We start from the raw sequence: 12,352 nt of genomic DNA on the forward strand, positions 1-12,352 counted from the left end.
ACAAACACCCATTACACGCCAATGGGAGAACTGAGGAGAGGGCGGTGGTCCCTGCCCTCATGGAATGGATAATCTAGTGAGTGGCAGAGTGTACAAATATAAACCTCACGTCAGAAAATTATTCACCAAAGCTTGTTGACTTCAAACACTTTGGTTATTTATGCCTGCTGGTGCTTGGAAAGACATCTACACACAGATGAACTGATGTCCTTTCTTCTCCGCAGGCAGGCTCAGCGATAATCAAGGCCCTGCGGACCCAGGGGGGGGCCCCTAGCTGCTCTCCCTTGCTAACGCACAGTGTGAGGCCAAATGACTATCAAAACAAGCTCTCATCTTAGAGCACAATGCTAAAATCAATGTCTAAAACACATTTCAGGAATGAAATGCCAGATTTCATTGCTTACATTCTGTAGGAGAAGCCCTTCCGTTGTTCTCCCCGTCAACAAGATGGGACTACCCAACAAAAACGAGATCTGCATCAAAATGCCGCTGTAGCTCACACTGATAAAAAGCACACACAAGCGCCATCAATCTGGACAACTGATTTTTAAAAGATGGTTCAAAGCAATTACCGTAAAGAACTATTTACACAGGCAATTTCCAAAGCATTCACAATTTATTCTCACTACAATCCTGTCAGATAGGCATCCACTTCATTTGATGAGGAAACTGAAATTTCAGAGGTAAAATAATTTGCTCAAGATACAGTTATTGTCTGAGGATCATACAATCTTGTGGTCTTAAGTCATTCAATCAATTGGCTGTACACTCCTGTGTACTCTGTCATCATGATGTCTCTTTAATTAAGCCCTCCTCTGCATAACCAACCACTGTAGCCCCTAGCCCGGAACCACCAGCCTTCCGGATTTTCTACTCGTCTTGTGTACACGAGCGATGGATACCCTGGGAGCGAGGCTCTGCTCACTTCCACCTCCTGGCTCAGAAACCTTCACTGAAGCCGTTTCTCAGCCAGGTGTCCAAACACCCTTCCCAGACTGTATTCCAGCAGCCTCCCCGCCCCCGCAGCTTGGTTCCCATTAGCACGCACTGATGCCCAAAGCTTTGAGACAAACGAAAAGCCAGGCTTTTAGTCAAAGACATTTGAACAATGTCTTTACCGTCACTCCAGCTTTGCTTTGGGAAGTGAGTTTCCTGTTCGCCTCACCACCATCTGTCCGTGCTCGCATCCTGGTCACTTAGCACAAGGCCCAGGTCTGTGCCACCCCCACCAAGAAGCCCCGCTTCTCTCTCCTCAGGCAGCCCCTGGCTCTCCTCTCATTTCTTCCCTCAAGAAATAGGTGCCGAGTAACTGTGAAGTGTCGGGCACCGTTATAAGTCAGGAAATGCAAAGGTGAACAAAAGGAACTTTTTCTCTAAAAGCTTACAGTTTAGTTAGGGAGCCAAAAGTACTAAATGATAACACCTTTTATGTTCCACAGAGAGTGGTCGACTTAGGACTCTCCCTGAGCCTGAGCGGAGGACACACGGACCTGGCTGGCTTCACGTGGGTGCACGGGGACAGGCTTCCAGCAGAGCTGCCGCTGGGACCGAGCAGGAGAGGCGGCTCGGGGCCGAGGCAGAGCTGCCTTTGGTCGTGGGGCTGGGGCTTTGGGGTCAGAGTTTGGGAGAGGAAAGGAAGAACTCTGAATTCCTTAACTGTGAAAACCCTGACATGCCACACGGGGCTATCTGATGACCCACAATAAAATACTGTTTTAAACTGAACTAAAAAGTGTTACACAAATTCAAGGTATCATTTGTTTATAAATAACAATGCTTCCTAGCCATCTTTTGAATTTAACTGGCTATGAAAAACAGACAATCAGATAGGAAAAGTTTACCAGAGTAACCTGCGATGTTGTCAAATCTCGATTTTATGAGACAATGCTCAACCTCTCTGCGTACACACATATCCCAAGGAAACATACATACACGGCTTCCCAAGGTAAACTCACACTCACGTTTAAAATGAACACTTAAAAATATAAGCAGCATTTTCAACAGACTCCCTAATAATTTACCATTTTATTGTTAGCAACTTCCTAAAAGTGTACAACCTGTGCTGTCTCCGTTTGCAGAAACAACTCCAAGGGGACTTTCCACTTTCTCCTCAGCACCAGTAAGTTCACAAGCTGTACACACGTGGATTCCTAATATCACTGCAGTATTTCTCTAGGAACTCAAACTGCTCGGCATTACGCCAAACTGTAGAGTAAATGGCTGTCTTAACTGTACAGATTTGTACTAAGGAACAGAGCTCGCCCTAATACTGTCGTTAGAAACATACAATTTGGGAGCCGGGATCAAGGGGAACGGCAGCAATGAGGAGGGAGAGAGGGAGAAATGGGCAACGGCGAGGAGGTGCAGCGGTTAATCCCAAACCACCACGAACAACAGTCTGGAGAGGGGGCTTCTGGCTGCGGTGATGGGAGCGGGTCACTGAGTCCTCTCCTCAGCACAAGACAACAAAAAGGAAACTGGACAAAACTGTCCAACGGCCATTTCAGGGTCCTAGAAACCAATGAAAGGCAAATAATGAACACAAAAAAATTCCTGAAAATCTGCTAGAGCTTGGGGTAGGACCAAGAGGAGGCTACAAACTTGCTGCCTGGGCTCTTCAGACCCACTAACCCCACCCCGGACCCTTCCACTGTGCTGGAGAGAACTTGGTTTTACCAGCACAAGGCTGGGGCCACGAAAACCAGTGGACTCCACCTGGGGCCTCTGGAGGAGCCAGACAGTAGGAAACCCACAGCTCTGTCAGCTGAAAGTGGCAAACTTAATAAAACCTACTGGGAAGCACAGCCTGTTCTAGCTTGAGGCTGTGGTGTAATTGGGGTGAGTGGAGGGCCAGCCAGAAATCTGAAGGGGAGACCCTGGAAACAAGACAGTCACAGAAGAGCTAGGCCCGCTCTCCTCACTTCCCTTACGGACTACAAGTCTACATGGATGAAGGGGGACATGTGAGGGCCCCAGGGAAAGAAAAACCCAAGGGAAACCCGAGCGCTGGCTGAACTCCGAATGTGCTTCCCAACCCTCAAACAGATGGTGGAAGCTTCCCAAACTCGAGACGCGTCAGCACAACCTCTGCCCAAATGACTGGTGGGCCACTGAGCTATGGAGACACAGGGGTGACTTCTGGCTGGGCTTCCAAGTAAAAATGAGAGTGCAAATCACTAAGCAAAAACATCAGTGGTTGCACACCATAGAGTAGCTTAAGGAAAATTGCTTAAGCCCATTCTACAGGTTAAATCCAAGCAAATTACTTAAAACACATATATTCAAATCTTATCATATGGCTTAAAGGCTGGATACAGCTCTTCTGATAATCTGACAGAGGAAAGGCAAAAAGAATCTAAAAACTAGAGAGATCTTTCTCTGTGGAGTACAGAACATTCTTACCTTTGGGAATATACTACACAGTCTCACAGACAATATGATTTCCTATAGGATAATACATGTGTGATTCACACCTATGGCTAATTTAAGACGTTTCCTTTACTTTAGCACGTTAGCGGTCAGCAGTGAAGTCAGAGGGGTTTGGGTTAGGGAACAGTACAGGTACAGAGACGGATTTCATTCTGAGCATGCTGAGGACCTACTAGAGTGAAGCGGGAACATGGCATTATTGGCACTAAAAAGCCCCAGTCTTGGCTGCTGTGTGGAGAATGGCAGCAGCCACACAGGAAATAAATCATGAGGTCTGAACTGGAGGACTGATGATGACGATAAGCACCTGACATGAATCCAGCTCCTCTGCATCTCCTAACAGCTCCTTGAGGTAGGTGCTGCCGTTTTCATTTTAAAGTGAGCAAGCCAAGGCAGAGGGAGAGTAAATAACTGGCCCAAGGTCATACTGCTGAGTAGGGGCCACATCAGGACCCACACCCAAGAAATCTGGCAGAAGAGCTGAGCTCTTAGTCATGTACACTATTCGGCTGTATTCTTAAGAAGAGGCTGAAGTAAGAAAACATTTTAAAGTTACAGTTGCCAAAACCCTGGCCAGGTAGCTCAGCTGGTTAGAGTGTTGTTCCAATACACCAAGGTTACAGGTTTGATTCCCTGTCGGGGCACTTATAAAAACCAACCCATGAGTGCATAAATAAGTGGAAAAACAAAATTGATGTTTCTCTCTCACTCTCCCATCCCTTCCTTTCTCTATAAAAATCAATAAATATAATTTTTCAAAAAGTTATGGTTGCTAAGACTTGCTAATGGAAGAAATGTAGAGGTGAAGGCAATAAAGAATGACCCACAGGTTCTGCTTGAGCAACTAGATATAGTTAGTAGTATAATTATATAGAGAGAGGATGTAAAATAAGAAAAGGGGTCCTAGAACCTAGGCCCAAAGGAATGCAATATCTGAAAGCTGAACAGAGAAAGAGGAACCGGCAAAAGAGACTAACAAAGAACTCCAGGTGCTGAGGAGGAAAACCAGCGGTGTCCCAAAAGCCCAGAGACTAGAATTCGAGGAGGAGGAGGCAGGCAGTGTGTGCGGTGCTGCTGAGGGATGCTGTATGAGAACACAGGAGGGGTCGGGAGACTTTGTAGAGGGAAGCTGAGGAGGGCCACGCCCCCCTGAGTCTGGTCTCGCCAGTGCACTCACCGTGTGAAACTGCCTGCTCCCCCCTCCAGACGGTAAGCTCCTGGGCAGGGACTGTGAATTCGCATGCTAAACCCTTATCTTCTAATTACAATGTTTGGAGTAGAATTGAAATGACACAAATGCTATGTAGTGTGACGTAAATGCTAAGTTAATTCAAAGGGTTTATGGTATGGCGATTAAGGTGCCGATTTCAAAGATGACACACGCCCTCCGCTGTGCCCCTCGCCACGCATGCAAGCATGTACCGTGAGAGATCCGTTCTGTGTGCTGGGCGAGTTGCTGCTCTGCTCCCCGTGGGCCTGCGTGCTTCCGTAGAGGGTCAGGTTATGCTCACTGGTCTGGCCGGCGTAGTCCTGAGTGTGTGGCACGCCGTACTCTGCGGGAATTCCGTTCTGCGGGGGCGGTGGGAACGGGATGGTGGTGAAAGGCTGGACCATTGCGTCAGGAGTTGTTGTTGGCTCCTGGTTACCCTGTAAGAAACGGTCAGAGAGAAGATAAGGAGAAAGGGTGACTTTAAGTTCTCATTATGTAATTGTTTTTCAAGGTGAGTATATAAAATTCTCTGCATGCTCCCTCACTGCTCAGGTAAAATACAACGCTGATTCCCTCAGGATGGGGGAAAATACTGCCACACACACACACACACACACACACACACACACATATACACACACACTTGTACACCTACAGATGGAGGTAGACACACAAACACCAGCCTAACTTCGGTTAATTCGTGGTAATCAGACAAGTCTACGACCATATTACAGTTGACTAGTTACCAAAGGGTCAAAAATTTTCCTTCAAGTTTTAAAAAACACCAGCAAAGTTCTCACACAAAGTAAGTTACACGAGTTGAAATTAATTGACGCCACTAGTGTTTTCTTCAGGGCACTCTCTATTCCTTTAGTGATTCTTAGGGGGAAACAAATCAAATTCATTAAATCACCACTCACAGCAGTAAGTAGAATGACATTATTAAATTAAAGTCTCAAAACCAGACAACAGAGACCTCCCAATTTTGAGAGCATGGACTATAGGAGAAAGTAAATTATTAAAAAAATCTTTGAATTTGAAAGCATGGAGTTAAGTCTTGTTTACTAGATTAATGTTAATACTAATACTAAAACCCTTTCCTTAAATTAGAAAACAAACAAACAAACACCCAGACAAAAAGAGTGAAGACTCTTCCGTCACCACTGCCAGCACGGTCAGGGTAACGGCACGGCAGGACTCTGCCGCACACGGAACCCATCTCCGGGCACCTGCCTGAGATCCAGCGTGATGTTTGAGTGCCAATAAAGAACATGCGGTAACTACCGAAAATTAGACGCCATTTTGGTTTCATAGTCCTTCTCTTACTTGTTTTTTAAGTTCACACACGAAAGACAAGTTTAATGCTCGTGTAACAGATTTGGCAAAGCCTTCTCTCCTCAACAGCTCACCTCCCGACTCCCCATCTTATCCTATATATAAAGCAAAGCCACTGTTTTGCTGAGGATACGCAAGTCTGCCTGCCGTCGGCAGCCACCGTCCTTCCTGGAGGTGGCTGGCAGAGATGGCTTCAGAACGCCAGCACTCGGATCAACGCCCCCCGCCCCGCATTTTACACATCAAGTCACTGGGTTCGTGTCACTTGGCTTTCTCCTACTCATAAGCGTCACGTCCTTCAGCCAAGATAGTGTCCCCTTCTCTCTCAGTACCAATTATCCTTCCTCCCCCTCAATTCAAGGAACTCTCTAGCCACCGAGAGCTGCAGGAAATGAAACTTTCAGCGGCATTTTCTAAACTTCACGCCAGGCTTTCAATATTAACTTAATAGCTATTAAAACTCGTACTACCCAAAAACAAAATGCATTCAAAGCTACAGAAAGATCTCACACTATTTTTAAAGAAGAGTCAACCATCATTACCACAATCAGTTATTCTCCATAAAATAAAACAGAAAAATCTACAAAGGCTATTATTATAAATGGAGAAATATGTGATCAGGGATTGGAAACCTTGATATTCTTAAGATGACTATGCACCTAAAACTCCACAAACCCAGTCAAACCCTCAGCATGTATTTTTGCAGAAACTGACAAGCCATTAGATAACTTTATATAAAAATACAAAGGGCCTAGGATAGCCAAGATCATTTTGGGCATCAGGATGATGCTCTAACCAACTCAACTACCCGGCCAGGGAGCCAGAACAATTTTGAAGAATAACAAATATTGGAGGACTTACACCACCTGATTTCAAGACCTACTGTAAAGCTACGGCAACCGAAACAGTGTGGTGCCGGCTTACAGACAGACAGATCACCCAGACAGAAAACAAACCAGAGACGGACACGTGCACATGCAGTTATTAAAGCACTGGGTCAGTTCATGGGGGAAACAAGAACTTTTTTTGAAAAAATGAAAAACTGAATACTCAATGGAAATAAAATAAACCTCAACTCTTACCCCATCTATGCAAAAGTAATATAAGAGCTGAAACTATAAACCTTATAGGGAAAAAAAGGAAAACTGCCGCAACTTCATAATAAAGAATCCTTGGGACATAAACAAAACTATTAAAGAAAAAGTTAATAAACTGGGCTTCATAAAAATTAAACAACTGCTCCCTGAAAGATACCACCACAACAACAGACAAGACAGAGACTGGGAGATGTATGTATTCATAATACATACATCTGACAAAGGACACACATCCAGAACCTATAAAGAACTGGTACAAATCACAATAAAGACAAAATATTTTTTTAAAAAAGATTTCATTTATTTTTCTTTAGAAAGAGGGGCAGAGAGGGAGAAAGAGAGGAAGAGAAACACTGATGTGCGGGAGATTCATTGATCAGTTGCCTTTCCCACACCCCCATCTGGGGACCTGGCCCGCAACCCAGGCATGTGCCCTGACTGGGAATCGAACTGGTGACCTTCCAGCATTCAATCCACTGAGCCACATCAGTCAGGGCAAAATATTTCTTTAAAAACGGGCTAACGACTTTTTAAAAATGGGCAATAACTCCAACTTGTAGTCATTTAATCAACAAAAAATGTAAAACTTTTATTGAGGTGTAATTGGCACACAACAAACTGCATCTATTCGTAGAGTACAATTTGGTCAGACTGACAAATTATGTACACATATGAAATCATCACCATAATCAAAATAGCAAACACCTCTACCCCAAACCCCCAAGTTCCCTTGTGCTCCAAATAATATGCATATATTACTTTTGAAATAAAGCCTACAATGTATTTTTACGATGCATAAGAGAATGAAAAAATAATCAATAAGAGGAAGTCAGTATGCTAAAGCACTGAACTGCTGTGCTATTCTTAAGGAAGTGACCATGACATTGCCTACGGATAAATAGTCAACCCCCCTTTCATTTCAGAGTTACACAGCATCAAATTCAGCTGTCTCCCATGTCCAAGGGTCATTTCCACATGGGACTAAGGTCTGCTTTACATTAAAATATTCCTTTTGTTTAGTTCTTAGAAATTATACTATGAAAACCTTAAATTTTTACCCATAATTCTTTAGGGAAAGTCTATCTTTGTCACTCATCCCTGTATTCATTCTTTTCATTATCTTAAGGTTGGGGTCGGGGTGTCCAATCTTTTGGCATCTCTGGGCCACAATGGAAGAAGAGCTGTCTTGGGCCACACATTAAAATACCTTGTGACATGTAATCACAAATAAACCTCACAAAGTTTTAAGTAAATTTATGACTTTGTGTTGGGCTGCATCCACAGCCATCCTGGGCCGCAGGTTGGACACTCTTGTATGTGTCTTGTATGTAGATGAGTTCTCTGTAGCTGTTCTGGGCACCCTAAGAGGAAAACAAAATAGTTCTCTCCCTCTCCTTCAAACTGTTCGGTGCTTTCTCTCTATTGATCTCCCCACCCACCTAGTACCCACCTACCCGCCTGCCTCCTACAGGAAGCAGGGTGCTTCAGAAGCCCTCGCAGGATTTACTGGCCTGAGAACAAAGATGAAAGAAAACTTTCAAATTCACGTGGATGGACTGGTGAATGAAAGAAAGTGGGAGTACCATAGGTCTCCACAGTCCTACGCTTCCACTCCAGGCAAAAACATCATCTCACAGGACACGAGGAGTGTCCACTAAACAACCGGTAAAGGCCAGAAGACGCCCCTTCCCAGTTACGAACGCCATGGCCAAGGGGACTGGGAACGCTCCGCCCGGGCTCCTCTCAGTCCCGCTAGCCTCCCTCCACTCCCGCCCGGGCCTGCTGGGATCACCGCTCTGGCACGCCGGCACACAGTATTCGGGCTCCCACAGGGGCAGTCCTGACAGAGCTGGCTCAGCCAACTGAATAAACATGGCAATCAGCAGTGGGAGATGAGGGAAGAGAGGTAAAAACATTCTGTAGGATCCACTTGTAGCCTCAGCACCATGTTTCAAAGAGACGCAAGACAGAAAAGAAGGGAGGTCAAGAAGCAATGCTTGGTGGGTAATTCTGTTATTTACAGGAACGCGTTTTTATTTTTGCTGAACAAAACCACCACTGCACTTACACGCCGAGGGAATGAAACTGGGAAAGGAGTGACTTCGTATCTTATCTCATACACTCCGCAATGCCTGAAAACTTCCCCAAGTATTTATTTATTTATTATTCTAAAAACGTTAAGTAGCTGCTGATTTCTATTAAATTCCAGGTCATATTTCAGAGTTGTCAGTTCAGAAGAGAAGTACTAGAGTCCCTAGCAAACTATGAGATAGCAGTTCACATGATTATTTCTAGGCAAAAATTTACCTCTGGATTTATATGAAAGTGTTTTTAATACTAAAGGCCAATAATAAGCAGCTTAAGTGTCCCTTATCTGAGAAAATGAATTATTAACTGAATACCTCCTATGCGGCTACAGCCGCGGTAGGCACTGAAGACACCGTAACGAGAGTTAGAAATATGGTTCTCAGGGAGCTAAGGGTCACATCAGGGAGATTTTCCAAATATGCAAAACTTCAATACAAATCAGAGCAGTAGGTGTGAGGACTGAACTGGTGACACAGAGGCCCACTGCTCCCTACGAAACACATTCTGAACCCCTCTAGGCCCTCCCTCGCCTGGATGAGCAGCTTACTTGTAATGAATGCTTACCAGTATCCAGCAATACACTAAGCACTTTATATATCCCTTAACTCACTAAATTCTCACAACCCTATAAAGTAGCATTCCCATTATTCTCCTTTTACAGATAAGGAAACTGACATTTTAAAAGGTTAAGTATCTTTAAAAAACCACTCACTCAGCCAGTAACTGGCATGAGCAGACTCAAATCTAAATCCAAGCCAGTTCTGAAGCCAGTGGTCCTGTGGCATCTCCGGTGGGGTCTTGAACCAATCTCCCCCAGTCCCACCATACATAACCGCTAACTAATTCTGTGTTGCGATGAATCCAGACCATTCGATACTCCCAAAGACGGTGCTTTCCCAAACACAGCTGGACTGCTCCAGCAGGGACTGTGCGGCAGGCACCCTCTGTCAAGCATATTCATGGATAATGAAAAACTTAGCTGGCCACGGAGGACCGACTCAGACAATCCCTTCTCCCCAAGACTGGTCCTGGCAAGGAAGGGCAGTAGAAAGCGGGAGTCGGCATTTCTTCTGTAAGGGCCGGAGAGCACATCTTAGGCCTTGTGGGCTGTGGTCTCTGCTGCAACTACTCAGCTCTGCGGTTACAACACAAAGGCAGCCACAGATGTCTTTTTCCTTTAAATCACACGTAGTAACCAGCCACGGTGGCACACGACCACACATACAGTCTTTCGGTGCACAATGTGAAACACGCTAGCTGTTTTAATCCTGCATTCAGATACCCTACTGCAGCACAGAACTGCCATCTGACAGGAAAAGCGCATAACCAAGGACCAGCCTCAACCCCTTTATGGGTCTACTCCCTCAGCCACAGCAGCCTCAGAACTTCAACCATGGGTGACTTCCACGTAGTTCTGGGGTCTAACTACGTCCTTCCTCCCAAGGTTTCACAGGAGCTACAGCACAAGGACGAAAGGGCACGAGCCTGAAACACACGCCCGAGTTCAAACCCTAGACACATGTCTTCCCAGACATGGACGTGCTGCTCACTTAACCCCTTTCAGCCCGTTTCTCCACCTGCAAAGTGGGCTGTTTACTTCGGAGAGGACTGCCGTGAGGACCGAGTGAGAGCAGGTGACACTCACCAACACGGCACACGCCATCCTGAGTAATCAGGTGTCCCCCCTTGCTTCCAGTTCCTCCAGGTGCTCATTCCCAGCTCAGACTGGATCCTTCCACCCTCGGTGCCCCACTAACATTACAAACTCTGCTATGTCCACAAAGTAAATGTATTACCTTCTTACTGCTGCTGATTGAACCAACCACTTTTCCCAGTCGACTAAGACTTACCTGAAACCTCTCCCTTTCCTTTATGATATTTTACTCTATGTACTGCTTGCCGTAAATGAGTCTGCTTTGTTATTGTTTCTTAAGTACAGTCTCTGTACTTAATTATTCTGAGTGTAAGTAATAGTTAAAGTGATTATTGGCTGACATTTAAGCATCTACAACTAGTTGTAGGAGAGACGGGGAGACCCAGGGGCAACAAAATAAGGCTTTGCTTTTGTGAGGCCAAGTTTAAAAGGTGAGAAATGCATGCAAACTAGTAATTACATCAATGTTACTTAGTAAAGCTAAGCATGAAGTGCCATAGGACATAGAAAGAATGGCCCAAAATTAACTGTCTTTCTTCTTCTATAGTACTTAAAAAGTCTATGTAACTTGGAGAGATGGGCATTTTTGTTTATGTCTTCCCATTTCTTTTTCAACTTCATTCTAACACTTTTAGTTTGATGACCCTGCACCCCACCTATGTGTCGGATCAGCTCTTGTGCTGCTTCCCAGTAACAGGCCCCAGTCCCATCTTAAGAGAAAAGTTTCCCAACTCCCGTATCACATCTGATCAGAATGGATCATCAGCAGAAATAAATAGTAATTTATTCACGCTGTCATAAAAAGAATCACTCTGTTATTTAGGGAGAGCACCTTCTCACCAGTTCACCGCCACTGCCAATGTCACTAACCATTAACCGTTTCCTACAGCTGTAGATAAATGGAAATTAATTCTCTAAGTTTGTAACAGGGAAGAAAAGTTTTTGCCTTTAAGAATTTTATAAATTATATCATTTTTATCCGTTAGGATTTGCTTAGATAGGCTCAGATTTCAAATTCCACCTGCCTGTTTAAAAGTCTACAAGCCGCTCTAGGTGGACAGCACCTCAGGAAGAGCCCATCTCTCTCAGCTCTCGTACTAAAAGCAGTGAAGCCCATCACTCTTCTCAATTCTTGTACTCACAGCAGCGACTTCCGCCCAGCTTATCTGTGCGCAAAGGGAACAAAGAGCTATATAACTGTTACCGCGGAGAGGTGAGAACAAAACGCTGGATTTAAGATGGTCTAGAATCAATTAATTTTTAAAAACTACATAGAAGACCCAGAGAAATAAAGTGGGTGAACAGACACGGGCAAAGACAAAACAATCCCCCAACCAGACACAAAGTGAAATTCATTCCAGAGTTTTAGTTTGCCTACATACTTAAATTTAACAGCAGCAAAAGTCAGTCAGATAAATAAATACACTTTCTCTCTCACGGTGAATATCAATTACCCCCACGAGATGTTGGACAATCTGTAGGTCACTTAGAAACTGGGAGAAAAGCCTCTGCATGAATTTTCCCATAGTCTCTAATTTG

General features: G+C 44.7%; 1 protein-coding gene across 28 annotated transcripts in view; it reads right to left on the reverse strand.

The window, feature by feature from the left end:
* RBFOX2 (RNA binding fox-1 homolog 2) overlaps positions 1–12,352 on the reverse strand; it is a 258,234-nt gene that overhangs the window by 49,515 nt on the left and 196,367 nt on the right. For all 28 annotated transcript variants that reach the window (XM_036019558.1, XM_036019548.1, XM_036019559.1 and 25 more), the window contains one exon: positions 4,852–5,076. In XM_036019558.1, the coding sequence (XP_035875451.1) occupies positions 4,852–5,076 (225 nt within the window). The remainder of the gene's footprint in view (positions 1–4,851; positions 5,077–12,352) is intronic.

The sequence above is a fragment of the Phyllostomus discolor genome, chromosome 2, assembly GCF_004126475.2.
Source record: "Phyllostomus discolor isolate MPI-MPIP mPhyDis1 chromosome 2, mPhyDis1.pri.v3, whole genome shotgun sequence".
NCBI lineage: Eukaryota > Metazoa > Chordata > Mammalia > Chiroptera > Phyllostomidae > Phyllostomus > Phyllostomus discolor.